The sequence below is a fragment of the Suncus etruscus genome, chromosome 1, assembly GCF_024139225.1.
Source record: "Suncus etruscus isolate mSunEtr1 chromosome 1, mSunEtr1.pri.cur, whole genome shotgun sequence".
In the NCBI taxonomy this organism is placed as follows: domain Eukaryota; kingdom Metazoa; phylum Chordata; class Mammalia; order Eulipotyphla; family Soricidae; genus Suncus; species Suncus etruscus.
The window spans coordinates 59,285,697-59,311,996 of NC_064848.1; the positions used below are offsets into that span (position 1 = coordinate 59,285,697).

Here is a 26,300-nt window from a genome sequence, read left to right on the forward strand (position 1 = left end):
AAGAACGACCCTTCAACCCATGAAAAACTTCCTAAAACTCAGGAGTCATATTATATGCTGGTATACGGCATGCTGAAACTTGTTCCAGCTTCAGGGACGAGTGATCCGCACCCCTTACTTTTTTGTTTTGTTTTTTTGGGTCACACCCGGCAGTGCTCAGGAGTTACTCCTGGCTGTGTGCTCAGAAATAGCGCCTGGCAGGCACGGGGGACCATGTGGGACACCGGGATTTGAACCAACCACCTTTGGTCCTGGATCGGCTGCTTGCAAGGCAAACACCGCTGTGCTATTTCTCCAGGCCCATTAAATTCTTTTTTTTTTTTTTTAACCCCTTTTACTTTTAAGACTTTTTGGAAGTTTTTCATGGGTTGAAGGGTCGTCTTATACGCCAGCAAATACGGTAGCTATAAAAACGTTGAAATACTGAATCGTGACAGCTCTATTTAAAAAAAAATTGGGGCCAGAGTGGGTAGGGGATTGCCTTGCACGTGGTCAATTTGGATTCAATCCCCAGCATCCCTGAGCCTGCCAGGAGTGATTTATGAGCACAGAAATAGGTGTAAAACCAATGAGCACCACCAGGTGTGGCCTAGAAACAAAAATAATTTAAAAAATAAAATTTAATGTTTGGGTCACACCTGTTGATGCTTTTTGTTGTGGTACTGAATTCAATCCCAACATTGCATGATTTCCTAAGCAGTGTCAGGAACATCTGAGCAGTCAAGAACAGTCCCCTCCCCCAGCACCACTGTGTGTAACCAAACATTTTTAAAAATAAAATCAGGGGCCAGTGGAGCCGGAGAGATAGCATGGAGGTAGGGTGTTTGCCTTGCATGCAGAAGAACGGTGGTTTGAATCTCGGCATCCCATATGGTTTCCTGAGCCTGCCAGGAGTCATTTCTGAACGTAGAGCCAGGAGTAACCACTGAGTGCTGCCGGGTATGACCCAAGAACAAAAACAACTACGGGCCACAGTGCTAGTACAGTGGCTATGGCACTTGCCTTGCATGGGGCTGACCTGGATTTGATCCTTAGCATCCCATAAGGTTTGTGTAACTCACTAGAAGTGACTCCTGAGCATCAACACGTGTGGCTGTATGCAAGGCAAGCATTTTAACCCCTGTACTCACTCTCTAGCTCCCCTATTCTCTATTTTTTCAGGCATTTTCATACTGTTTTTCATAAAGCGTGACTAAACCCACTAACATGACCATGGGTTCCTTTACTGCCAGCAACAGTGGTAATTTCTGAACTTTTTGATATTGTCAATTTTCATTCACCTAACTCCCCTTCACATGTAAGGAGAGACACTAGAACTACTCTTGGAACGGATCTTTCAACTAGTTCTACCCACCAGAGTGGGCCAGAGCATTCGAGGACAGCTAAGACTGTAAATGAATGGCAAAGGGCAGAGAAATGAGATCCTATGTCAACACCTGACTTTTTATTCATTCATTTACTTATTTACTGGGTGCCGGGATCAAACCCAGAACTCTATACATACAAAGAATATTTACTACCATTGAACTAATTGCTAACCTCCACCATACCTTTATATACACTATAATTCTAGCCCAGGAAGTAACATCCTGCTGAATCTAAGATTCAGGATAATATAGTGGTCTCACACTTCTCTACTTGGTTCTATGTAATATGTAACAGGAAATTTACACTTGAAAACAAAGCCTCCAGAAAGGTAAAGTTTATTAACATCTTTTAAAAAATGGGAGAGAAAATTGCTACTGAATGGGATTGTTCTTATTTACAAGTTTTACTGCAACAGGCACGCTTCAAATCATCACAGGAATACAATTTTTCACACTTAGATTGACCACTGTACTGTCTAGGTAGAATATTATTGCAAACATCAAGTGGCTGTCCCAATTAAGAGACATAAAAATAAGTATAAAAGAAATAGTCACAAGAAACAAAAAAGGGTATTTGCTACCTAAAAATGAATTTTCACAAAATACTCTTCTGCCTAATAGACAATTTGCTTTTAAAGGCTCGCCTAAAGGAAAGAAAAGCAAGATGTGTGCTTCATTTAAGCACATGCTAAAGCCTCTTGAAAAACAAGTCAAATCAAGGTTTCCACAGCTTGAGGAGGCCGTCTTCACTGTAGGTGGCGATCAGGTTCTGATGGGGGTGATGAGCAATGCCAATCACATCCTTCTCATGGACCTGGAGGAAACAAAGCAGTTAGGGCTCCAAGACACATGCTCCTCAGTTTTTGTTTTTGTGCCACACCCAGCAGTGCGCAGGTTATTCCTGGCCCTGCACTCAGAAATTGTTCCTGGCAGTCTTGGGAGACGATAAGGGGTGCCAGAGATCAAGCCTGGGTCCGTCCCGGGTCAGCAGAGTGCAAGGCAAATGCCCTACCACTATGCTGTCACACCAGCCCCTCACAAGTTCCTCTGTACAGGCTTCAGAATTCAGTAGAGAGAAAGGGAATTCATTTTTGAGAAGACCTCAAAAGAGGGCTGAACATACACAAAACCAAAAACACCTATCTCCCCACTATTCCCAATGTGTGTACTAATTTTCATATTATATGTCCCAAATCACTTTTATTTGGGGGAGGGGTGCCAGACCTGGCAGTGCTCAGGGCTTATTCTTGGCTCTGTGCCCAAGGATCACAACTGGTTGGGCTCATGGGAATTGTATGCAGTACTAGGGATTGAACCTGAGTTAACTGCATGTAAGACAATTGAGTTACCCACTGTACTATGTCTCTAGCCCTACTAATTATGTCCATTGCTGATCCTATTCATTATCATTTTTAAAACTGCTGGCCAAAACAAAGGCTGAGACCAAATGATTTCAACATGCTAAATTTGTACTTTCTAGGCTAATTTAGAGGAGTTGATCTAGAGTAATTCAAAATAAGAAATTATTCTCCAGAGTCTAGAATAAGTCATACACGGCCTAAGGTTATATAGCCTTGCAGTCAGCTGATGTAGTTCAATCCCCCAAGCACTGCTAGAAAGGATACCTGAAGCAGAGAGCAGAGCCAGGAGTAGCTCTTGACTATAATCAGGTATGATCCCAAACCTAAATGAAAAATTTTCTCTGGCTCGAGAGGTATTTTAATGGGGTGACTACATGCTTTACACTCAGGAGTCATGCATTAGCTCTACAGCACCTCAAACCCCCCAAGCAGAGGGCATACTAGTTCCAGACCACTGCCAGATGTGGCCCAAACACCAAAAAAGACAAAGCAGAAAATGGTCTAATATGTATATTTTCTGTTTGTTTGTTGGGCTACACACAGCAATGCTGAGGTTACTCCTAACTCTGTGCTGAGGAATAACTCCTGGCAGTGCTCAAAAGACCATATGAAATGCCAGGGATTGAATCCAGGTTGGCCACGAGCAAAACAAGTGCCCTGCCCTCTGTACTACTGCTCTGGCCTCATATTTTGACATTTTAAGTTTTTTTAAATTTGGAGGCTGGAGCAATAGTACTGCAGATAGGGTAATTTATCTTGCATGTGGCTGAGCTCGGTTAGATCCCTAGTACCCCAAATGGTCCCACAAGCTTGCCAGAAATGTCCCTGAGCAGAGAGCCAAGAGTCAGTCCTCGGGCCCCGGAGAGATAGCACAGCGGTGTCTGCCTTGCAAGCAGCCGATCCAGGACCAAAGGTGGTTGGTTCATATTCCGGTGTCCCATATGGTCCCCCAGGCCTGCCAGGAGCTATTTCTGAGCAGACAGCCAGGAGTAACCCCTGAGCACTGCCGGGTGTGACCCAAAAACCAAAAAAAAAAAAAAAAAAAAGAAATGATGGAGAATGTGTTTGTGTGTGCCTGCTTGCGCATCGGGTGTGGCCCAAAAACCAAAAAAAAAAAAAAAAAAGAGTCCTCAACACTCCTGAATGTGGCCCAACATTTAAAGAAATAATCCTGGGGCTGGTGAGGTGGCGCAGGGGTAAGGCATTTGCCTTGCCTGCACTAGCCTAGGATGGAACTTAGTTCTCCTAGTGTCCCATATGGTCCCCCAAGCCAGGAGCTATTTCTGAGCACATAGCCAGAAGTAACCCGAGCATCACCAAGTGTGGCCCAAAAAACAAAAACAAATAATCCTTTTAGGTATTGTGGTTTACAATACTGTTCATGGAAGGTTTTGTGCATAGAACATTCACCACCCTTCCCCCATAGTATCTGCTTCTGCCCACTACTGTCCTAGTGGTCCCCAACTTCTCCCTATCTCCAACTCCACTGCCTTAGTAAACTTCGTACTGTAGACTTTTTCTTTTTTTGGGGGTGGGGGGCACACCCAGTGAAGCTCAGGGGTTACTCCTGGCTATGCGTTCAGAAATCGCACCTGGCTCGGGGGACCATATGGGACGCCGGGGCTCGAACCCAGGTCCATCCAGGGTCAGAGCGTGCAAGGCAAATGGCTTACTGCTGTGCTAACACTCCGGCCCCTGTAGCCCTTTTCTTATCTTCACCATGCATTTTCCTTAACAAAAAATTACATCTTTACTTTCCCCCTTGGATTTGGGATGTGGTCCTGTGACTGAATTATACCAAAAAATAATAGGAAGGAACTAAGTCATATAAGCCACTTCCAGGTGTGAGTATGAAAAATACAAGTCAGTACAGAGTTGAAGGTGGAGCTTAGTAGCAGCACCGCCATGCACGCCTGTCACCCTCACCCCTCCACTCCCATCAGTCAGTATGATTCCTAACTTATCTGTCTCCTCTTGACAGATTAGATACCGCATGATTTCAAGGGGCCAGTAAATGATGGAGGTGACTAAACAACACCGATCTTGCCATAGTTTGAAATATAATTTCATTGTAATGAGTCATAGGGAATTGCGGTCTGTTGGTTGGAGAAAGCTGGTATCAATTACTTTGTGTACTGATGTTTAGAAAATGCAAACAAAATGCAAGTTATGAGCCTTTGACAAGACACAGAACTGGCAGTACTAATCCCTTTCAATGGCCCTGGGAAAGATCAGATTTGACTGGCTAGACAGGCTCCTGTTTCACTAAGTCGCTCATACTCACTGTCAGTGTTCTCTCTAGTTTGCCAGTGACTGTGCTGAAACAGTAAAGCACAAAGTCCTCCCCCACACAGTAGATCCACTCGCCGCGAGGAGAGAGTGCACAGCAGACAAAGTCACCGCCTTCTCTCTTACCAGAGCTGAAGCTTCTGACAATCTAGATCACACCACAGTCCAAGACAAAAAAAGAAGAAGAAGAAGAAAGCATCTGGATTAGTAAGAGTTCTAATGCAATTATTTAAATTAACACCTTTACCTTGTTACCAAACACTGACATATTATTGTGATTAGCTCTATTAATCATTGTGCTAAATTTGCTTGACTGGGAAATACTCAATGGATTAGATGCATGAAGTCAGAAGCTAATCAACATTTAGAATCTATCATATCATGAATTCCCAACAGTGAATCACCTTCAGGCCACCAGAGAGCATTGGTCAACATAAACAATCCCAGAGAGCATGTATGTAGGTTTGGTATCTACATAGTAACTACATTAAAGCATGTAAGTGAACCTGTTCATGGCAACAACAGCAAAGGGAAGGGGAAAACTGAATTTTTCAGCCACGTCCCGAGGAACCATTAAAATAGATTTAACATACTGCGACCAGTACACATCATCTGTGGCTCACACCCAAAGGTGGAACCACAGTCACCTGGGGAAGGAGGCGCAGTCCTAGAGATGTTATGCAGCCATGATGACTGTTTGAGAAATACTCACAGCAGACACACACACTCACCTGGCCCTGCATGTTCATGATGACCACTGTGTTGGACCTGTTGCACACCACAAAGTGCTCAGGGTTTTTAGGGAGCAGGATGACACTGTTCACAGTGATGTCTGTTCCAGCAGTGCTGCCCAGGGACTTAAAGGTATTTGAACATTCTGTGGTTTTCATATTCCAGATCTACAATAGAAGTATTGATAGCATAAATATTTTGGGGGGTAGGGAATTAAAAACAAACACAAGATAAAATTACTAAAAAGAAAAAAGAAAACAGCTACTTGTTTCATTTTCAGCCTAATCAAATTATTAACACTGCTCTATGCATGGCCTATATTTATATGCAGATGAATTGGTACAGTAAAATAAATCACAAAGCTCCTTAACCATTGTAGTAAAACTATGGCTCCAACCACACTACTTCTTTCCTTGCTCTTCTGGGCTATTATAAATTAGCAGGGCTAAAACAAAACCATAGTAACTAAAATCTGAGATGTGCTTAAAGAAATGACACACCAAATTCTACATGGCATTTTCTGGACACCATTCTCTTTTCATTTTCATTTTTTATTTTATTTTGGGGGGGGGGGTATACCCAGCAGTGCTCAGCAGTTACTCCTGACTCTGCACTCAAAAGTTGCTCCAGGCAGGCTTGGGGGACCATATGGGACACCAGGATTCGAACCAACCACCTTAGGTCCTGGGTCAGCTGCTTGCAAGGCAAATGGCCGCTGTGCTATCTCTCCGGCCCCAGGGCAGAATTTTTAAGTGTTAAAAATGTTTATGTCTGGGCCCGGAGAGATAGCACAGCGGTGTTTGCCTTGCAAGCAGCCGATCCAGGACCAAAGGTGGTTGGTTCGAATCCCGGTGTCCCATATGGTCCCCCGTGCCTGCCAGGAGCTATTTCTGAGCAGACAGCCAGGAGTGACCCCTGAGCACTGCCGGGTGTGGCCCAAAAACCAAAAAAAAAAAAAAAATGTTTATGTCTGGGGCTGGGAAAGTGGCGCTAGAGGTAAGGTGTCTGCCTTGCAAGCGCTAGCATAGGACGGACTGGACCGCGGTTCGATCCCCCGGCTTCCCATTTGGTCCCCACAAGCCAGGAGCGATTTCTGAGCACATAGGCAGGAGTAACCCCTGAGCATCAAACGGGTGTGGCCCCCCCCCCAAAAAAAAAAAGTTTATGTCTGGGGGCCGGAGAGATAGCATGAAAGTAAGGTGTTTGCCTTGCATGCAGAAGGACGATGGTTTGAATCCCGGCATCCCATCTGGTCCCCCGAGCCTGCCAGGAGCAATTTCTGAGCATAGAGCCAGGAGTAACCACTGAGCGCTGCCAGGTGTGACCCAAAAACCAAAAAAAAAATTGTTTATGTCTTGGGCCGGAGAGATAGCATAGCATGGAGGTACAGCATTTGCCTTGCATGAGGAAGGAGGGTGGTTTGAATCCTGGCATCCCATTTAGTCCTCCGAACCTGACAGGAGCGATTTCTGCGCGTAGAGTCAGAAATGACCCCCGAGCGCTGCTGAGTGTGACCCCAAAAAAACTAAACAAACAGCCCTGAGCACTGCCGGGTGTGACCCCCAAAAAACAAACAAGCGGGCTGGAAAGATAGCATGAAGGTAAGGCATTTGCCATGCAATCAGAAGGTCAGTGGTTCGAATCCCAGCATCCCATATGGTCATCCCCTGAGCCTGCCAGGAGTGATTTCTGAGCATAAAGCCAGGAGTAACCCCTTAGCGCTGCTGGGTGTGACGCCGCCCCCTCAAATAAAACCCTTTACATCTTCTACCAGAAAGCATTTGCTTTCATTTGACAAGTTAAAAGCAGGTTCAGGAAATAAATGGAGTGTGTCATATCTACGGCAACTTTCTATTTGGGTTTCTCTTCTTTTCTAGGAAATGAAGCCCTTGCTGAAAATAACTTTATCTTTCAAGGTATAGAGAGACCCATTGGTTTCCCACTAAGATCTGAGGTCAGTAAATGAATATCTGAGAAAAAGCTTTACTGCAACTGCTCCTTTCTAGATGAGAGAAAGGCTCAACATTAAGCAAGAGGATGAAATATTGCTAGGGGAGGTGAACCTTTGATAAACTTGATTCGGATAGAGTCCACAGCTCAGGGAAACTAACTATAACTATGGTAAAAGAGAAGTTAGTATTTGCAAATGAAGGTAACAGGACTTTACATCCTCCTCTTCCACTAAATGACAATTTACTTGGATTTAAATTTAAAATGTGAGGTCCCTGGGCCAACAGAAATCACCCACACAGTCTTAGACTCATCTCAATCATATCTAACCCTTTATTAGAAGGGTTCACTCCACCCATAACTGAAATTCTTCACAGAACAATAATGGAAGAGACACCGCACAATAAACCAGCAGCAAATACTTAACCTTCACTGTGCCATCAGAGGATGCACTGATGATATAATGTCCATCTTGTGTAAATGTTGCTTCATTTACAAAGGAGGAATGGCCACGGAATTCTTTCAAGGTTTTCCCAGATTTTAAACCATGAATTCTATTGCAAATAAAAGTAAATAAAAAAATAAACATGATTAATTTTCCTCATTTTTCTGGTATTTGGGCCATACCCAGCAATGCTCAGGGGTAAACTCCTGCCTCTGCACTCAAGAATTCCTCCTGGTGGTCTGGGGGATAAGGGATACTGGGATTCAAATTAGGGCCCCCGGCCTCTAATTTCCTAGAAGTTATCATTGGGACTTAGTGATAGTACACCTAAAATTAGTCATAGAGCTTATATAATACTTAGTAAAGAAAGAAGGCTATGAAATTATGTATGCTGTATCATTTTCATTATGTTGAACAAAATCAAACAAAAGCTTTTTTTTTTTTTTTTTTGGTTTTTGGTTTTTCGGTCACATCCGGCGGTGCTCAGGGGTTACTCCTGGCTGTCTGCTCAGAAATAGCTCCTGGCAGGCATGGGGGACCATATGGGACACCGGGATTCGAACTGACCACCTTTGGTCCTGGATTGGCTGCTTGCAAGGCAAACGCCGCTGTGCTATCTCTCCGGGCCCAAACAAAAGCTTTTTTTTATATAAAACAAGAAAGGATTGGGGCCAAAACAGTGCCTTGCACACAGCCAACCAGGTTCAATCATTGGTACCCTATAGGTCTCCCAAGCCAAGCCAGGAATGAACCCTGAGCATTGTTGGACATGGCCCCAAAACCAAATCAAACTGACAGGATGAAAAATATCACACATCATTAATAACACAAGCTTCTGTTAATAGGCAGACCTGCAGATCTACATACAATCTCTGTATATAAAACATCCTCTGAAATGAGGTCAGGGAGCACTTGCCTTACACACATATGACCTGAATTAAACCCCCAACACCACATACGGTCCCTCAAGCCCCATCAGGAATAATCTCTAAGCATGAATCCAGGGGTAAACCCTTAGCACCACAGCATGTGACCCACAAATTAAAAAATAATTGATTTGGAGACAAGTGTATCCACAGACAATATGCTGAGAAACAAGACACAGAGCTACTCTGTGTTTCTACTCTTTTTTTATGGGCAATACTTAAGTGTAAAAAGAATAGCACTGCTAACATTCCTGCTACTGTAATAGGCTGCCTAAATGACAATGAAAATAGAAAAGTGAAAAAAGAATAGCACTGCTGTCAATAGTACTTTGGGGTACCAGGGTCTCAAGCCATCTAAGAATATCTTGATGTGGGGCCAGAGTGATAACAGCAGACAGGGCATTTGCCTTGCACATGGCCAACCCAGGTTTGATCCCCAGCATCCCATCCTCCAAGCCTGCCAGGAGCAATTTCTGAGCACAGAACCAGAAGTAATCCCTGAGCGCTGCTAGATGTGACCCAAAAACAAAAACAAAACAATCTCAATGAAAGCAAAAGAAATAACTGGGGTTCATCATAGCAAACCCAAGTTAGGGCAGGATAGGGGTGCTACTTACCTAATTGTCTGATCAAAAGAGGCACTAAGAATCTGACTGCTATCCTTAGAAAAACTCAAGCAGGTGACACCTTTACTGTGTGCTCTTTCAAACCTTCTTAAACACTGTCCACTCTGAATCTTCCATACCTACATTAAAAAAAAAACATAGTGAAAACTTGTACCTAAGAGCATCCCATTACAGTAAGCAGGGTCAAACAGTACTGATTAGCACACTAAAGCATTAAAAATGCATGCAAAGAGCTGAAGATGGTATGTCTGGATCACACAGTACCATGAACAGAATCCTCTGAAACGTAAAACTTCTTCCCTTGTAAATTATTAAAGCAAAATTTCAGACTCCACAAACCATTCTGGTATTTTACCTAGCAATTAAATTCAGGTCACTGATAACTGGTTTTGGACCACTACTACAAAAAGACAGAAAACATAATACATCATGTAAAGTGAGTTAGGGGAGCACAGCAGGAATGATATGAAAAGATCTGAACTGAATTCCCAGGTCCCTTGTCAACTATTGGTCATAAATTATTAGTTCCTACCCCCAAACTCCAGTTTAGGGGGGTTATTACTGGATCAGCAGAACATTAGTTTGTGCCAATAATACAATACCTTGATTTTTCCATCTTGAGCCCCAGTTGCCAACATTTCTGTGTCTCTGCTGAAACACATGCAGAGAACTGCATCATCCATCATCATAAAGTTATCCTGGGCCTGGTACTTAAGATCCTAAAGAAAACAACAACAAGCAGAAAACAAACAAAAGTCAAGGTACCAATTATCCCAGGTATCTACAAACTCACTAAAATCAGAACAATGGATGGTATTTACTCTGAATCCCTAACATTAACAGTAGTACTAAGCACACATTCTTAAAGAACTGGTAATGCTAGACATACATATTTTTTGTTTGTTTATTTTTGGGTCACACCCGGCAGCGATCAGGGGTTACTCCTGGCTCTATGCTCAGAAATTGCTCCTGGCAGGCTCAGGGGACCATATGGGATGCCGGAATTTGAACCACGGTCCTTCTGCATGCAAGGCAAATGCCCTACCTCCATGCTATCTCTCCGGCACCCTAGACATACATATTTTTATAAAATTCAAAAGTAAGTAGTCTCAAAATGCATTGGCAAAAAAAAAAAAAGTGCATTGGCAGGGAAATAAATAAAGACAGAACTAAATATCCAAGCCAAAGTCAACAAACTAAACTTTAACAATCTAAACTAAAAAAGGCCTGTTATACTGGCAGGCCAAGGGCAAAGGTTGGTAGTATAGGATGCACTCTGGGTTCAATGGTAGAGGGAGATTGACACTGGTGGTGGGAAGGACCCTGACTCATTTTGCATATCTGAAATTCAACTATGTAGGTCACTGTAGATCACAATTGTTTCAATAAAATAAAATTTAAAGAAATTAATAGTATAAAAATGCCAACATTATATTATCTTATATTTTCTAGGCAAAATTACTCCTATAGGTTCATACTGTCCATCTTTATTTTTATTTCTGGGTCATAACTCGTGGTACTAAAGGCTTACTCCTGGCAGAGTTTAGGGGAACATATAAGGTACTAGGAATCAAACCCAGGCCCACCACATGCAAGGCACACACTTTATGGATTGTAATATCTCTCACAGTTGTGTCCCCCACCCTCGCTGCAGTATCTTTAAATCTAAATATATTTGTGGGCCTGTAAGAAACAGGTGTTTTCTCAAACTAGCATCTACTTTTCCTAAAACCATGTACTAACTAATATATTTGTGATTTTTTTTCATCACCCACTATTCAAACAAGTATTTTTGTTTTGAGCCATATCCAGCAGTGCTCAAGGGTTACTCCTGGTTCTACGCCCAAGAATCACTCCTGGTGAGCTCGGGGAAACACATGAGATACTGAGGATCAAACCCAGCTCATCCATATGCAGGGCTGTACCATCACTCTGGTTCCAATAAGTATTTTTGTAATTATGAGACTTCTTGGGTAGAAGAGATAGTACAGTTACCTGGGCTTAATCCCCCAGGATTCCCTGTGGTCTCCTAAATACCATCAGGAGTAAGTACTAAGTGCAGAGCCAGGAGTAATCGCTGAGTATCACCATTGTGACCCAAAAATAAATCAAGCAAACAAACAAATAAAACAAAATAACTAAGTAAATATATTAAGTGGAAAGTAAAAATTAACTCAGAAATCCATTAACAGGGGGCCAGAGAGATAGCACAGAGAAAGGGCATTTGCCTTGCAAGTGGCAGAGCCAAGATGGACAGTGGTTTGAGTCCCAGCATTCTATATGGTCCCCTGAGCCTGCTAGGAACGATTTCTGAGCACAGAGCCAGAAATAACCCCTGAGTGCCATCAGGTGTGAACCAAACCCTGGCCCCCCAAAAAAGAAATCCATTAACAATGACATGGAATTTAGTATTCTATGACTAAAGTATCTTAAATAAATAAATTGAATCTTTAGCAATTTTGTCCCCCTAAAACTATAGATAAGATTAAAAATAAACATACAAATATAAGATAAATCTGTGACAGAAAAAGTAGATAAAAATAGTAATATAGGGGCCGGCGTGGTGGTGCAGCGGTAAGGCATTTGTCTTGCATGTGTCTGACCTAGGAAGGACCATGGTTTGATCCCTGGGGTCCCATTTGGTCCCCAAAGCCAGGAGCGATTTCTGAGTACATAGCCAGGAGTAACCCCTGAGCGTCACAGGGTGTGGCCCAATCCCCCACCCCCAAATAGCAATATATAGGGACTGAAGCAATAGCACAGAGAGGGCATTTTCTTTGCACACAACTGATATGAGTTTAATCCCTGGAATCCTATGTGGTTCCCTTAATACCACTAGGAATGGCCACTGAGTGCAAAGTTAGGAATAACTCCTGAGCACAGCGCACAGCTGGGTGTGGCATCCACCCACCCCCAGCCCAAAAAAAGCAATATAAAAGCCAGAGCAAATAGCAGTACGTAGGTCATTTTTCTTGCACACAGTCAACCTGAGTTCAATCCTCAGTATCCCATATGGTCTCCTGAGTACCACCAGGAGTAATTCCTGAGTGGAGAGTCAGGAGTAATCTCTGAACACCACCAAATGTGAGGTAGAAACAAGCAAACAAAAAAAAGTAAATATAAAAATAAAATAATATAAAACAATGTTTAAATCTACAAATAGGAAACAATAGTCACTCCACCAGATAGGCAGAATCGTGGAGTCACAATTAAAAAGACATAAACAAGAGATCATTCTCCCATTAAAGAAGATAATATAGTAAGAGATACTTTACCTTCCTAATTTTTCCTGTTGTAAAGTTCCATACTTCAATGAATCCATCAACAGACCCCGTGACTAGATACTGACCATCTGGAGAAAATCGAGCACACTCCACATGTGATTTCTGACCAAACTGTTTCAAACAAAACAATGAAATAGATGTATTTTTATGGAGAGATCTTAAAACAATTCCATCTTAATCTTCTGAGAAATGCTGCCTTAAGTAGAGTGTGAACTGGTTCCACACCAATACTGGAAGGACACTGCTGTCTAGGGGCACCGTAGAAGTTGCGGCTGTAGTTCTCTGGTTAGTTTTAGGTCAAGGCTGCTCAGTTGAAACTTTTTAATATGAAAACTGTCATTTCCAAAGTAATGCAAAAATAAATATATATGAAAATTTTAACAAGGATCTTAAAACAAATAATCCTGTTAAATAGTAAATTTGCACTGGAAACAGCCCAGTAGCATAATTTTCACACATAATATGGCATTATATATAGTTGTACATCTAAGGAAAACATTCTTTCCCTTCCTCACAAAACCAAAATATTTTCTTATGCGATTCACTAAATGTTTTTCTTAATTAATCAAATTAGTCAGTGACAAATTTTCAAAAAGTAATTAAAAATACACAGGCTTTTTGGGGCCGAAGAGATAGCACAGCAGTAGGGCATTTGCCTTGCAAGCTGCCAACCCATATGGTCCCCCGTGCCTGCCAGGAGCATTTCTGAGCAGATAGCCAGGAGTAACCCCTGAATACCACCAGGTATGACCCAAAAACAAACAAAAAAAAACTATACAGGCTTTTTGATTTCTGTTTTGGGGCCATACCTGGCAGTGCTCGGGGCTTATTCCTGGTGTGGTATTTAGGAATCACTCCTAGTGGGGCTCAGGGACCTTATGGGATGCAAAGGCCTGAACCCAGGTCTGCTATGTGCAAGGCAAGCAAACACCCTACTCACTGTACTATCACTGCAGCCCCAAGATAACCATTCTTGTTTTGTTTTTTGTTTTGTTTTGTTTTTGGGCCACACCCGGTGTTGCTCAGGGGTTCCTCCTGGCTGTCTGCTCAGAAATAGCTCCTGGCAGGCACGGGGGACCATATGGGACACCGGGATTTGAACCAACCACCTTAGGTCCTGGATCGGCTGTTTGCAAGGCAAACACCACTGTGCTATCTCTCCGGGCCCAAGATAACCATTCTTAAATAGGCAGGCATCCTAGGTAGAAGTACAAGGCAGATCATAGAAATAGACATACAACATAGGGCACTTGGTTACAAATTTGTGGTATGGGAATCAGGCCACTGAAGAACCGATAACTACCAGGTTAACGGTAGTAACCTGAATGCTGTGGAAACTGAACACTATGTTCTGTCCCCCAACCCACATCTTTAGCACAGGGCTTGGCTGTATGTTCAATCCTCAACAAACAACTGCTATCCGCCAAGCATCTAAGGATTCTACCTTAATATGCCTGCTCAGCTGTGTAGGAAACTTTTCTTCTTCCACATCTTTGACAGCTGCTTTGCCTCGGAACAAATCAATGGTCATGCCAGGAGGAAGCAATCCTTGGTGCTGCTGCCACTTCAGTGCCTATAAGAAAGAAAGGTTGGTTGGGAACTTTGAAGATCTGGTCCTAACTGTTCAAAGTTCATAACCACAGCCCCAACCAAACACCCTTGCAGCACTGCTCTGGCCCTGAGGTTTTTTTCCCCTCCACCACCATCCTTCCCTGAGTTTTTTAATCAAGAAAATGTGAATCAAAAACAGAATGCATGGGGCCGGGTAGGTGGCGCTGGAGGTAAGGTGTCTGCCTTGCAAGCGCTAGCCAAGGAAGGACCGCGGTTCAATCCCCCGGCGTCCCATATGGTTCCCCCAAGCCAGGGGCGATTTCTGAGCACATAGCCAGGAGTAACCCCTGAGCATCAAACGGGTGTGGCCCAAAAAAAAAAAAAAAAAAAAAAAAAAACAGAATGCATGGGGCTGGAGTGATGGCACAATGGCAGTGTTTGCTTTGCACATGGCTGACCCAGGATGAATTGCAGTTCGATCTCCCGGCATCCCATATGGTTCCCCAAGCCAGGAGCAATTTATGGACGCATAGCCAGGAGTAATCCCCGAGTATCACCGGGTGTGGCACATAATCCAAAATAAAAAAACAAAACAAAACAAAACCCAGAATGCACCAGACATCTTAGGATGGTTAAGTTCACTTCACCTGGCCTCTCGAAGCCCTGTCCTCTCTTCATCGATCCTTTTTCTCTCCCTCCATAACAACAGTTCTCAAGTCTTTGTCAGAGTTTTGTCAGTCGGCCTTTTTTGTTCTGTGTCTCCATATCCCACATAATAATTTGCCTATGGGTTAACTGTAATGTTAAGAATATTTGGGCCCGGAGAGATAGCACAGCGGTATTTACCTTGTAAGTAGCCGATCCAGGACCTAAGTGGTTGGTTCGAATCCCGGTGCCCCATATAGTCCCCCGTGCCTGCCAGGAGCTATTTCTGAGCAGACAGCCAGGAGTAACCCCTGAGCACCGCCGGGTGTGGCCCAAAAACCAAAAAATAAAAGAATATTTTTGGCCCACACACGGCAGTGCTCAGGGATCACTCCACTCTGCACTCAGGAATCACTCCAGGGAGGCTTGGGGAATCCTATCGGATGCTGGGAATTGATCTCTAATTAGCTGCATACAAGGCAAGTGTATCATCTGCTGTACTCTGATCACATTTTACTAACTCTTATAAAGGATAAGCATATGGTATCTCATTAATCTTATAAGATTGAGTCATTAGCATGATGTTATAGATTTTCAACTTACAAACCCTTATAAAGAAATATTTACTCTAATAGGTCTTTGTTTGGAAGCTATACCCAGCACACTAGGGGTTACTCCTGGCTCTGCACATAGAATTACTCCTGATAGGGTTCAGGGAACCATATAGGATGCTGGGGATCAAACCTAGTTCAACCTCATCAAGGTAAGCATCTTAGCCGCTGTACTATCACTCTGACCCTGATTTATCTTTCCAATCAAATAGCTACATTAAAATAGCAAAGGGCCTGGAATAGTTAATAATTTAAACACAAATCAATATACAGGAAGAAGAGGAGGAGACAAGGAGAGAAGGGAAGAAGAGGAGAGAACAGTGAGAAAAGAGGAGGAGTGAAGTGTAATAGCTGGGATTACTGTTTCAGAGACTCCTGTTTCACTATTGAAGAGCAGGTTAAGTGTTTGCTTGCATGCAGCTGACCCAAGTTAGGGATTCAATGTAGGATCCTTGGTGCCGTATATGGTTCCCTGAATACCAAGAGAGATCACTGAACAGAGAAGAGGTAAGCCCTAAGCATATACAGATGTGGCCTACTTAATGAAAACTTCACAACATTTTTAAAAGACATCAAGAAATATACCCATGTAAATCCTGATTAAACTGGAGGCACTATTAAGCCTTAAAAGTAAATTCATAAAAAAAAAAAAGTGAATTCATAATGTAGGCTGCCTCAAGATATTAGGAAAAAAGCTTACAAAACCGGGGCTGGAGCAGTGGAGCAAGCAGTAAGGCATTTGCCTTGCCCACGCTAGCCTACGATGGACTGCGGTTCGATCTCCTTGCGTTCCATATGGTCCCCCTAACCAGGAGCGATTTCTGAGCACATAGCCAGTATTAACCCATGAGCGTCACCGGTGTGGCCCAAAAACTATAAAAAAAAAAAAAGAAAAGAAAACAAACTGTAAGTCCTGGAGTGGTTTTAATTATTTTCCTTTACTAGCACTGAAAAGAGGAAAAACAAAGGGCCCTAAATAATCAAAAAGAGAAATGACCCCTTGTCTCAATAAAACTTTACTTATGGAAAAAAAAAAAAAAACTTTACTTATGAACTTTAAAACTCAAGTTATTTTTTTGAGGGGGTGGGAGGCACACCCAGTGGTGCTTAGGGATTACTCCTAGCACTGCCACTCAGGAATTATACTTGACAGTGCTACGGGACCATATCAAGTGCCAGGGATTGAACCAGGGTCAGCTGTATGCAAGGCAAATACCTACCTGCTGTACTGACTCCAACCCCTGAAATTTGAGTTTTTTTTTTTTTTTTTGGATCACACCCGGCGGTGCTCACGGGTACTCCTGGCTGTCTGCTCAGAAATAGGTCCTGGCAGGCACGGGGGACCATATGGGACACCGGGATTCAAACCAACCACCTTTGGTCCTGGATCGGCTGCTTGCAAGGCAAACGCCACTGTGCTATCTCTCCAGGCCCGAAATTTGAGTTCTTAACTACAAATCTCTACTGCCTCGTCCAGTAAAGAGGAAGTAATATGGTAAAGCTACTGTTTCAAGTAGCTCAGCAGACAGTACACAACTCTTTAAGATGTTCTTTAGCACAAACAGTTCATCTATGAGAGTTTGAGGTAATAGCAGTTCCTTAGAAATTTCATTACCTGTCCCAGCAAAGCCATGAGACGAGATGGAGGTACCACACTGACTTCCCCAGCTAAGGCCTGGGCAATTGCTGCTCGTCTCTTCTCTTTGCTGCTTCCATCTGGGTATGCCTGAAAAGGGATAAGGGGAAACCCTGTTTCCATAAAATGGCTTGGTTTGCTATGTCTGTGTTTGCTAAGTGAGAACAGCAGCAATCATCAAAATTCAAGAAGAAAACACAAAAAGAAGTTAAACAGAGGATTAATTATGACTTCCATTTCTATTTACACTTGAATTTCATTAGTAGGATCTAGGCAGAACTGACTTTAGTCAATCCACTTTAGTTATTGCTGTAACAATGTTTCTCAACCATTCAGATCTTGGCCCCATTCTCATTATGCAGAATTCTTCCCTTTGGCTTCCCCTGTTCTATGGATTGGCCTCAGCCTAATACCATTCCTCTATATCCATTTTTTTAATTTTTACCTGTGGGTACCCTTGGAATATCCTGAGGGTCCACCAGGTAACATTTAGCCCTGGGCTGAAAAATGCTGCTCTAAAGAGTTTCAAATAAATCATGTCAAGGTCAGAGTTACCTTTCCAATTTCTTAAAAATGGCAGAGCAGAGGATTCTTTATATTCTATAGTTCTGTTTAGGGCAGATGACTCCTGGGTCAGAAGTTCTTTTCAGTCTAGCTTAAATTTGTCCTAATAATCTAAGCTCCTTTCTTTTATCTCCTGATATCTGTGAATGATTTTCCAATATCCAGTACCAGCTGAATTCTTCATCTCCTTTTTGGATAAGCCTCAAAAAAAGGTTGGCTAACAAAGAATTAAATGATACATAACATTTTGTGTTTTTAATTTTGTTTTACTTTGGGGCCACACCTGATACTTAGAAGCTACTTCCAGTCCTGAGCTCCCCTACAGTGTGTGAAAGACCACATGTGGTGCCAGGAATGGAACCCAGGCCTCTAGCATGTAAAGTATGTACTCAGCCCACTGAGCCATCTCTCTAGCCCCCATATAGTAACATTCAAGAAGAATAACTGGCTACAAAGCAAAAGAAAAGAACAAGGTTCCGAAATCTCAATGAGCTAGGAAAAACTGCTATTGTCAGGGGCACAGAACACAAATAAAGCATGATACACCAAAGGACAGTTAGCACTTCAGGAACAAGTATTTGGCCTGTTGTAGAAATAATAACAAAATATACTTTCTACTTCTTTACTATTAATACTCCCCCTAACCAAGGGGTGTGTAGTACAAGAAAACCCTCAAATACTAAAAATACTGAACAAAATTATTCTAACAGTAAATGTCAACCAATATAAATGGGAAAATATCATTACAAAATAATACACAACCACAAAAAAATATCCAGTAAGATGATTTAAAAAGATTACATTGCATATTCCCCCACCCTACCCCAACCCATTTTATAAAAGCTAGGTATTTTTATTGAAACTTGTTTAGAAAAATGTGAGGGAAGAATACATGTTTAAGGGAGAACACAGGCTTTTCCAGTGTGGAAGTAAGCAAGCCAAGAAACACAGAGACTAGCAAGACATTTTCCATTGCCACCATCATACCTCACGAGGATCAAAGTAAGACCTGGCCAAGAGGTTCTCCAGGTGAATGTAGCGCTCCGGTTGTGTCTGTTTTAGCATGATCATGGGGTCAGTCTGTCTCAAGAGTGACCTGGCAGCACCCAACTCACGGAGTTCTATCAATTCCAGAACCACCTGGGTTAAAAAAAACAAAACTTCAATATCTCTTAATATTACTTTTACAGTTCTATTTCTGATGTAGAAATAGCTTCCAAAGTGATTTCCAATATTAGGAAATGTGCTTTCTTTTCTTCACAAGAAATTTCAGGTGGACAAATAAAAGCACTAGAACAGAAGATATAGTACAGAGGGTAAGACTTTTTTTTTGCGGGGGGGGGGGGGCACACCTGGCAGTGCTCAGGGGTTACTCCAGGCTATCTGCTCAGAAATAGCTCCTGACAGGCACAGGGGACCATATGGGACACAGGGATTTGAACCAACCACCTTAGGTCTTGATCGGCTGCTTGCAAGTCAAACACCGCTGTGCTATCTCTCCAGCTCCCAGTGGGTAAGACATTTTGCCTTGCATGTATGACTGACCAGGTTCAATCCCTGGCACCCCTATATGGTCCCACAGGAGCTCCACCAGAGATAATCCCAAGTGCAGAGAAAGGGGTAAGTCCTGAGCCCAGGTTATAGCCTAAAGCAAAACAAAACAAAGGGGCAGGAGAGATAGCATGGAGGTAGTGTGTTTGCCTTGCATGCAGAAGGATGATGGTTCGAATCCCAACATCCAATATGATCCACCAAGCCTGCCAGGAGCAATTTCTGAGCGTAGAGCCAGAAGTAACCCCTGAGCGCTGCCAATTGTGACCCAAAAACCAAAAAATAAAATAAAATAAAATACAAAACAAAGAATAACAAGTCATAACTTCAATCCTTCAATTGCCACCCTCTTTATTTGGGGGGGAGGGGAACAAACCCAGCAGCGCTCAGGGGACCATACAGGATGTCAGGGATGGAGCCCGCGTCTGTTCTGAGTAGGCCACATGCAAGACAAATGCCATACCATTGTGCTATCACTGCGGTCCTACTCCTCATTTTTTTTGTTTGTTGGTGCTGGAAATTGAACCCAGGTCCTTACATAGCAAGTACTCTACCACTAAGCCACACATGAGCTTCATCCCTTCATATTGTTTGTTTGACAAGGTTTTGTGGGAGTTTTTTTGGTGGGGGCACAACCATTTGTGCTCAAGGCTTACTCCTGGGTTTGTGCTCAGGAATCATTTATGGAAATGTTTAGGGGGCCAGATGAGGTACCAGCGATCAAATCAGGCAGCATGCAAGTGTGTTAATTGTTGCAGTGTATATCCATTTTCTCCCCAGTTCTCCTTCAATTTTTGTTGTTGTTGCTTTTTAGGTCACACCTGATGGCTTTCAGGGGTTACTCCTGGCTCTGTGCTCAGAAGTCACTCCTGGCAGGCTCAGGGGACTATATGGGATGCTAGAATTCAAACCACCGTCCATCCTCGATTGGCTGCTTGCAAGGTAAATGCCCCACTGTTGTGCTTTCTCTCCGGCCCTTCATTTTTATCTATCAATCTCCTCTCCAGTTCTTTGTTCAAAATATAGATGAAGAAAACTAATGCTGGGAAGATCTCCATGAATTTCAGAGAAACCTTTCTCCAGTTACCAACATTTTCTTTGGAGAATTATTGAATTCTGACAATCTACAAAGTAACAAGTCAATCTCCTGACCTATAATTAAAACAGCTCATGTTTTTTGTTTTGGGGTCACACCTGGCAGCGTTCGAGGGATTACTCATGGCTCTGTCTCAGAAATCACCCTTGGCAGGCTGGGGGACCAAATGGGATGTCGGGAATCCAGCCGGGTCCTTCCCTAATCGGCTGCATGCAAGGCAAATGCCCTGCTGTTGTGCTATCTCTTCAGCTCCAGCATCATATTCTTTTTTTCACTAAGTAGCTTTATTCTGTTGCATAATAAATCATGTATATAGTTTTTGTTCTGGCTTCCTGGCATGGAGCTTTCCAAAACCTTGTAATCTTTCTAGTAAGAGGAGTGTGTTATTCATAGCATGTGCTGACATCACACACATTGTTTGTGCAAAGGAAAAAGTTCACTGGTTACCAGAAGGACCAACTCATGAATTGAATTCATCTATGACTTTGATGGGTTTTTGTTTTGTTTTTTGTTTTTGTTTTTGGGCCACACCCTGTGACGCTCAGGGGTTACTCCTGGCTATGCGCTCAGAAGTTGCTCCTGGCTTCTTGGGGGACCATATGGGACGCCGGGGGATCGAACCGCGGTCCGTCCTAGGCTAGCGCAGGCAAGGCAGGCACCTTACCTCCAGCGCCACCGCCCGGCCCCCTTTGATGGGTTTTTATTGTCTTTGCTTGTTTGTTTGTTCTTGGTTAGGGGTTACTCTGGCTCAGTGCTCAGAAATCGCTTCTGGCTCGGAGGATCATATGGGATTCCAGGGATTGAACCCAGGTGTGTCCCAGCCACGTGCAAAGCAAATGCCCTACCACTCCAGTCCCTCACCTGTGACTTTGGTTTTTGGGTCACACCCTGTGGCACTCAGGGATTATTCCTGGCTCTACATCAGTGGTTCTCAAATAGTGGGGCACACCCCCCCAGAAGGGGCAAGAGGCTCCGTAAAGGGGGGCACATTTGACCTCAGCAAACATTGTCATAACAAGCTAAGCCCTGTGTTTATGTCTCTGTATGTCTCTGGAGCTGAGTGTTGCTGTGTCTTGCTTCAAACCCCGCTTCAAAAAGCTATGCATTGCAAAACGTGCTCATTGGAGCCATTAATCCAGACATCACCTCTGATTAAAAAATCAGCTCAGGGGCTGGAGAGATAGCATGAAGGTAAAAGCATTTGCCTTGAATGCAGAAGGCCATACGGTCCCCTGAGCCTGCCAGGAGCGATTTCTGAGCATAGAGCCAGGAGTAACCCCTGAGCGCTGCAGGGTGTGACCCAAAATAAACAAACAAAAAAAAAAATCAGCTCAAATTATTTTATATATTTTTGTTTTGCAGGTTAAAGTTTTTTTTAAATAGAGATACTATTTACAGTCACGGAGGGGGCACAAAAAATGTTTTCTTTTTTTTTTTTTTTTTTTTTTTTGGTTTTTGGGCCACACCCGGCGGTGCTCAGGGGTTACTCCTGGCTGTCTGCTCAGAAATAGCTCCTGGCAGGCACGGGGGACCATATGGGACACCGGGATTCGAACCAACCACCTTTGGTCCTGGATCGGCTGCTTGCAAGGCAAACGCCGCTGAGCTATCTCTCCGGGCCCCACAAAAAATGTTTTCTTCTTCCTAGGGGGTCATGACAGAAAATAACTGAGAAGCACTGATCTACACTCAGAAAGCACTTGGAAATCGAACCACCACCTGTCCTGGGTCGATTGCATACAAGGCAATCGCCCTACTACTGTGCTATCGCTCCGGCCCCTGAAGACTAAAGTTCTAAGAGTTACATTAGGGGCTGGAGAAATAGTACAGGGGTACGGCATTTGCCTTAGACACAGAAGGATGATAGTTCGAATCCCGGCATCCCATATGGTCCCCCAAGCCTGCCAGGAGTGATTTCTGAGCGTAGAGCCAGGAATAACTCCTGAGCACTGCCAGGTGTGACCCAAAAAAACAAACAAACAAAAAAAGTTACATTAGCCTCCAGGAAGTTTGGAGATTTGGACACAAAATGAAACCCAAATAAAGACTTCAATGGAACTTTCTGATGGGAATCAGAAAATGCTAATGTGCCAGGGAGAAACCATGATTTCTTGGGGAGAGGCACAGGAAGCTCTGTATCCAGGCCCCTCACTTTATTCGTCTCTTCATTTGGCTAATTTTGACTGGGACCCATGACAATAAGAGTCCAAGTAGGGTCTTTTCCTGAGCACTGTGAACTATTCTAGCAAATTCAATTCAGAAAGGACTGAAAGAGACTGCTAATTTGCAGCTGACTGGTCAGAAAAGTGGTGGCCTGAGACCCTGAAAGGCAATTGCGATCAGAAGTAAAGGCAGTCCAGTTGAAGACTTGTGAGATATGTGCTAGCTCTAGGCGCCCAGAATGCCAATTTGGGAAAATCTTGGTCATATCCAAGGAGAGAGAAAAAAATAAGGACTCCTCAAGTTTTATAGTGCTTGAGGCCTGACAGTTAAATGTGCCACAGATCACAGCATTACGATCCTTACCTGCTCATAAAGGTCAATGAGGGTTTTGTCTGGCAGTTTCAGAGACTGGATAGCTTGTAAGACGGTATCCCAATGACCACTATTAATGTCAGCCACAAAACTCTCGATACTGTCCACGGTGTTGAGAGAGACTGTTGTCTCCTCCTGCAAGGTGGCTAATGCCCGATGTAAACTATTCTCCTTCAGGTACTGCATGATGAGGCGGATCACACTGGAAAAGAGGAAAGGCATCTAGGTCAAGGATCCTGACTCTCCAGCAGTGCCTTCAGAGGCCCAAGAGGGGTTTGAGTGATCCCCCACCCCAGTCTATTGTCCTTTTTCTTTTCTAGGCTAGGGGTAGGGGCCTCCCAAGTGGTGCTCAGAGGGGCTGGAGTCCACTCCCAGAAATTCTTCACCAGCAGGACTGAGACAGAACACACCCATGGAAGTGGCTGGTACTTGGGACCTCCGGTGCCAGACAGCACCATGATCCCTAAAGCAGCACTTTAGGTGGGGAGTGGGGGGCACCACTGTCATACATGGCAATGCTGGGCTCTCCAGAGCTATATACTCTGTGACTCTTAAGCGGTATGTACAAAGATGAAAGACTACAAAGTAGATCCTTAACTCTAAAGATGGCTTCTGCCCTTTATTTTCCATTTCTTTACCATGAGTAAAACTCTCAAAAAAAAAAAAAATCACAGGAGCCAGATCGATAACACAGCAGCAGATAGGTGTATGCCTTGGATGTGGCTTGCCTGGGTTCAATTTCCAACACCCCATATGATCCCCTGAGTCTGTCTGAAGTAAATTCTGAGAACAAAACCAGGAGTAACCACTAAGCACCACTGGGTATGACCCAAAACCCAAAAAATAAAGTAAAAAAAAAAAAAAATCACAGAATCTAAGGGAACCAGAGACTCAGCTAGTTCTAATTCCGTCTCCTAAAAGCAGAATTAGAACAAAGGAGAAAAGTTTTCTGGTTACCAGAACAAGATAACTCTCTTACTTCCAAGGCTAAAGAACAGTTAATGATGCCAAGTTTCTTATTTATTTCTGTGTAATTCCTCTAAACACTTTAGGTGGGGACCAATGGATGGTCCACCTAGAACAGGGGTCTCAAACTCAATTTACCTGGGGGCCACAGGAGGCAAAGTCGGGGTGATCCTTGAGTGCAAAGTCAGTAGTAAGCCTTGAACATTGGGGGGTGTGACCCAAACAACTAAAACAAAATGAAACAAAAAAAGATTTCTCTAGGGCAGGGCCACAAAATGTTGTACGGAGGGCCGCAAACAGCCCGTGGGCTGCGAGTTTGAGACCCCTGAAGAAGTTCTCTAGGGACACTCCCAATAATATCCAGTCAGTGGTTTGGGCCTGAAAGGTCAGTTCTCAGGCTACCTGGGTCACAGTCAGCACCACTGGGAGGGCAGCAATTAGTGAGGAAGAGTGAACTGGGGTCGCCACAGGCGGAGTTGGCTATGATTTCAAATCAGTGTCCCATCACTCACTGTAGCCTTGGGTAAGTCAGCCAACAGCTCAATGCCAGGGCCCTCACTCAGGAAAGAAAAAAACACCTACTCAGCAGGATTGGTGATAGGATCAACTAAACTGATTCTAACATGCCTAACACAAAAATCTCCATAAACAAAAGATCTGGTTAATAATTGGGGCTGGAACAATAAACGCTGGGCAGATCATTTGCTTTGTATGAAGCTGATTCAAGTTTGATACCCTGAATCTGTCGGAGAGTAATTTCTGGGAAAAGAGCCAGGAGTAATCCCTGAGCATCCACTGGGTATGGCCCCAAGCCCAAAATAATAATAAAAATATGCAGTATTCTAAATCTGGAGGAAAAGCTGGAAACAGCTATTAGGCTCCGAAGCAAGAAATTCTTTTATACTCCTACTCTGAAGTGTTATTTTATTTTAAAGATTTTTTTTGGGGGGGAGGCACACTCGATGATGCTCAGGGGTTACTCCTGCCTATGAACTCAGAAATCTCTCTGGTTTGGGGAACCATATGGGACTCGGGGTGATTGAACCTTGGTCCATCATAGGCTAGCGCGCGCAAGGCAGATGCCTTACCGCTTGCGCCACCACTCCGGCCCCTGAAAGATGTATCTGTAAAACGTATTGACATGCCATTGGTTTTACAAGAGTTTTAGTGCTTCTACGTTTTAGGGATTACAAGTTAGCACACCTTATCCACCCACCCTCCACCACTATCCATGGGGCCCTTGCCTTCTACTCCCTCTCCGATGCGTACCTTTCTTAACCACACTCATTGTTCATTACCCACCTCCCTTGGCTTTGCTTTTCTTCATGATACCACCACCCGTTAAGTTTCAGATTACTGTCCCCCTCCTACACACACACACACACACACACACACACACACACACACACACACACACACACACGATGGCAAGAAATTTAGTCTGCTCTGCTGGCCTCACACACACACTGATGGCAAGAAATTTTGTCTGCTCTGCTCTCCTCTGTACCATCCAAGCCTGGAACAGCTCGCTGCAATCTTCAATGTGCGCTGAGAACATGACCCTCCCTCCCAGGGCAAGCCTCCAGAGCAGCTGTTAACTCTCCCCGACTCTCAGGATACAAACATCCCTCGCAGACATGTTTCTTCCCAAGTGACAGCAGAGTCGGGAGTCATGGAGAAATAAGCTGCAGCTTCAATTCGTTCCTTAGTCCAAACCCCTTCTCTCCTCCCAATAAATCATCCACCTTCTGAACCAGTCAGTCTCCAGTCCCTGGCGTCCCTCTGGACTACCCAGAACTGCCACCCTACAGTTCAGCACCGACTGGCGCCCAGTGAAAGGGCCCAATATCATGGGCTGCAAAGGGCTGCCCTGGAGACGACGGGGCGTACAGGAAAGCAGAATAGCCTGGGCTCCCATACACAGGCCAGGCCAGCAGGGTGGGCCAACAGCCCTAGGCTGCACAGACCCGCACAGGGCCAAAGCCAAGAGGCTGCAGGAGCAAAGAGAGTCACCCCGCCGCTGAAAAGAGAAGGGAAGATCCACCCGCTCCTTCGCCCACATTCGTCCCCGCAGCACTCACTCCGAGGACTCGATTTCGATCGACATAGTGGAATCTCGCCCGAAGCAGGCCCCACTCCACGACCAGGCCCCGACGCGCCGCACT

At 43.9% G+C, this 26,300-nt stretch overlaps 1 protein-coding gene across 1 annotated transcript; it reads right to left on the minus strand.

The window, feature by feature from the left end:
* Window positions 1-1,686: 1,686 nt before the first annotated feature.
* Window positions 1,687-26,300, minus strand: SMU1 (SMU1 DNA replication regulator and spliceosomal factor). The gene is made up of 12 exons (XM_049773438.1): window positions 26,217-26,300; window positions 23,161-23,371; window positions 18,975-19,127; window positions 17,403-17,513; window positions 14,425-14,553; window positions 12,972-13,091; window positions 10,299-10,415; window positions 9,688-9,815; window positions 8,127-8,253; window positions 5,749-5,916; window positions 5,013-5,165; window positions 1,687-2,181 (listed from the first exon to the last, which is right to left on the minus strand). Exons 1-12 carry the CDS (start codon window positions 26,240-26,242, stop codon window positions 2,083-2,085), a joined length of 1,542 nt encoding a protein of 513 aa, XP_049629395.1. The 5' UTR covers window positions 26,243-26,300; the 3' UTR covers window positions 1,687-2,082.